At 54.9% G+C, this 3398-nt stretch overlaps 1 protein-coding gene across 1 annotated transcript in view; it reads right to left on the minus strand.

Moving 5' to 3' along the window:
• Positions 1–3398, minus strand: part of ATP2C2 (ATPase secretory pathway Ca2+ transporting 2) — a gene marked incomplete at its 5' end in the record, with an annotated part of 28360 nt that overhangs the window by 1501 nt on the left and 23461 nt on the right. Inside the window, 8 exons of the mRNA XM_018572439.1 lie at positions 163–279; positions 490–558; positions 1648–1814; positions 2117–2167; positions 2245–2376; positions 2790–2860; positions 3012–3168; positions 3262–3363. Coding sequence (XP_018427941.1) covers positions 163–279; positions 490–558; positions 1648–1814; positions 2117–2167; positions 2245–2376; positions 2790–2860; positions 3012–3168; positions 3262–3363 — 866 coding nt within the window. The remainder of the gene's footprint in view (positions 1–162; positions 280–489; positions 559–1647; positions 1815–2116; positions 2168–2244; positions 2377–2789; positions 2861–3011; positions 3169–3261; positions 3364–3398) is intronic.

A 3398-nucleotide genomic window follows, 5' to 3' on the forward strand; every position in this document is an offset into this window, starting at 1 on the left:
GTGGAGGGGGGGGGGGTGTTTCCTTTCGCTTCCTGTCCCAGAGACACAACAGGAAGTGAGAGAAAATCTCCCGAAAGTGAAGGGAAATTCCCTCTTGCACTGCTACAGGAATGTAGAAGAGACTTTGCTGGCTGGGAGCCGGGAGGTGTTTGTGCCCAGTACCTCTGTGCTGGCGGTCCGTCCATAATGATATTGATCCAGAGGATCTGCATGGCGTTCAGGGGGTTCGGCAGGTTCATGATGGTCGATAAAGTGATGAGACTCAGAGCCGAGATACTCCTGGAAGAAGATTGGACAGGATAACGTATCATATTATAAGGGAATCGGTGAGCCCACCGTGACACCCCCCCAGCATTCTGTTAGTGCCGACCGTTCATTGTGTGTTAAAGAGGACCTGTCAGTACAGTGATCAGCTTTAACCCAATCAGAACTGTTATCTGGGCTGACGCCAGACGCAGAATCCAGAGAAACGCCACGACTGGGACTTACGTGCTGAGCTGGAAGCGGACAAAGTTTTTGATGTTGTGGAATATTCCTTTCCCTTCTTCTATGGCGTTCCTGCAATGAGACAAAGCGTTACCGTGAGTAACAAAACCCACCAGCCAATAGGAGGCGCCTCACCCGGGACAACACTGACCGCCACTGTGTCCCCCTCATCTGTGCTCCCTACGGTGTCACACCTCGGGGGCATGCACGGGTGACATAGGGCTTTAAGTGCCAAGTCTGGGGGGTGCACACAGGGAGGACGGACATGGGGGGTGCACACAGGAAGGACGGACATGGGGGGTGCACACAGGGAGGACGGACATGGACGCCCTCTAGTGGCCACAATGTGACGTCACATGACATTGAGAATCCATTGTTGTCCCGGCCGGTCCTCAGTAAGTCTCTATGACAACGGTCATCACATTCCTGACCGCGCCTCATTATAGCCGATACCAGAGGACAGGGATGACTGCAGAGTCAATGTCATTAATGGGGGGGGGAGGGGCAGCGCCTGCACTGATGATCTGTGTACACAGGAGGCGAGCGGACTGTGTACACAGGAGGCGAGCGGACAGGTGTTGTGCGGGGGCGGCGGCCATTATACTCAATTAGCGTGGAGTCCATATCCGCTCCGGGACACTAATGTTGTGTAATGGGACGGAAGTGTTCGCTGGACTGCCAGATAACCGCGTGATCCGCCGCCGCCACAGAGCAAACACCGCGCCGGACGTCAACCGAACATAATATTCCACCGCTCGTACTTCACCCTATCCCAATATTTACCCATCGCTGCAGAACATCGCTCCCCCCACAGCTATATTCTGCAGATTATTCCATCACTGACCCCTCTATAGATCTGCAGACCATTGCTCCATCCCATCCCATCCCCCCGACAGCTATGGTATATTCTGCAGATTATTCCATCGCTGACCCCTCCATAGATCTGCAGACCATCGCTCCGTCCCATCCCCCCGACAGCTATGGTATATTCTGCAGATTATTCCATCGCTGACCCCTCCATAGATCTGCAGACCATCGCTCCGCCCCATCCCCGCTATGGTATATTCTGCAGATTATTCCATCACTGGCCCCTCCATAGATCTGCAGACCATCGCTCCGTCCTCTGGCAGATACATTCTGCAGATGATTACACCTACTCACATGATGGCGGAGAAATCGTCGTCCACCAGGATCATGTCTGCCGCCTCTTTGCTGACGTCCGTTCCGGTTTTTCCCATCGCCACCCCGATGTCAGCTGACTTCAGAGCCACCGCGTCATTCACGCCGTCGCCGGTCATTCCCACAATGGCGCCGGTGCGCTGCAGAGCCTTCCAATACACAACACAGAGAAACCCGATCAGCAAACCGATACCGTCCCCAACCGAGTCCGGCACATGGGGACAGTCCTCACTTCCTGTTCTGGTGACCACACAGGAAGTCGGATACATTGTACCCTTCCTCCTCATTTATAGATATTGATCAATAATTATCGATTTCTATTCATCACCCCGAGAGGGAATGTCGGACCCCCGAGAGGGAATGTCGGACCCCCGAGAGGGAATGTCGGACCCCCGAGAGGGAATGACGGACCCCCGAGAGGGAATGACGGACCCCCGGGGGACGCCGTTACCTTGATGATCTTCAGCTTGTGCTTCGGGCTCGTGCGATAGAAGACGGAAACCTGAAAAGACACAAAAATGTCGTCATGTGCCGCCGGTGACAACGCAAACCTGACGGAGGGAAATGTGTCACACGGACCTTGGTGACAACAGAAGACAAAGACGACTCGTCCAACCGATCCAACTCCTCCCCCGACATGGCTTTCAGGTGCCCATTAGAGAGACCGATGCTCCGTCCTGGAAGAGAAACATGAGAAGTGAGGCTCCATCTCTACCGGAACCGCTGTGCCCATTATAAGGGGTTCCCACCATCCCAGCTGGCTTTTTATATAGTCTCTATAAGCCGAGAGCGACAGCGATGTGCAGCGAGCAATCAGAATCCTCTTATTGGATGAGTTGGGTCTCTGTTCTGTATATAGAAAAATCTCCAATCAGATTCCACATTGTACATGTAAAGAGAACCTGTCATCAGAGTGATACGCGGGCCGTCATTGGTGCTCTCCTTCTGAACACGCTAGCTGCCTGACAGTCATGCCGATCCTCTGGCTTCAGTCACTGGCCGGGTGTATAGATCAGGTCAGAGACTCGGGACACTGAAGCCTTTCCATTGGCTGACTGGCTGGACGGTCCCTGTGGTTGGCCGGTCTCCGGGTTTTCGCATTGGTCCCGGACCTATGTAAATACAGCCATCGTGTTCCCCGGCTCCAGCTCCGCCCCCTCCCTCAGATCACTGCAGACCCCGCCCACACTTGAGCCTAAGTAGGAGGTTACACCGCACAGAATCAGATGACAAGAGGCTGAGGTCCCACCCAGGCTGACTGCTAACCCTAGTCAGCATTGGGGGGGTTCATGGATTGCTCCCCAATATGGGGGGATCGGGGGAGGCGGAGCTTCCGGCACAGTCACCTCTCAGCCCCTGGCTCCCCATGTTCTTCTCTTCCTGAAGGTAAAGCGATTTCTGCTGCGGCGTCAGCGCCATCGCCATCCCGCCGCTGTTATACGTCGTGCAGTACTGGATCACCTCCTCCAAGGCGCCCTTCAGGAAGTAGACGTCCTCCTGGTTCTACGAGGGAAGCAGAAGGATGATTATGACCGAGAACAGAGCCAGGAGACACGTGGGGGGAGGGGGGAGGGGCAATGGAGGAGGAGGAGTTACCTCGAGATTGTCCGAGCATCTCACCGCCATCCACCTCTGCTCCGAGCTGAACGGGATCTCCTTCTTCCGGATGTAATTCTCCCGCGAATATCCCAGACCCATCTACAGGGGAAGCAGAGGATCAGGATGAGCCAGAG

This window comes from Nanorana parkeri, unplaced genomic scaffold (assembly GCF_000935625.1).
Source record: "Nanorana parkeri isolate BGI_ZX_2015 unplaced genomic scaffold, ASM93562v1 scaffold2031, whole genome shotgun sequence".
Taxonomy (NCBI): domain Eukaryota; kingdom Metazoa; phylum Chordata; class Amphibia; order Anura; family Dicroglossidae; genus Nanorana; species Nanorana parkeri.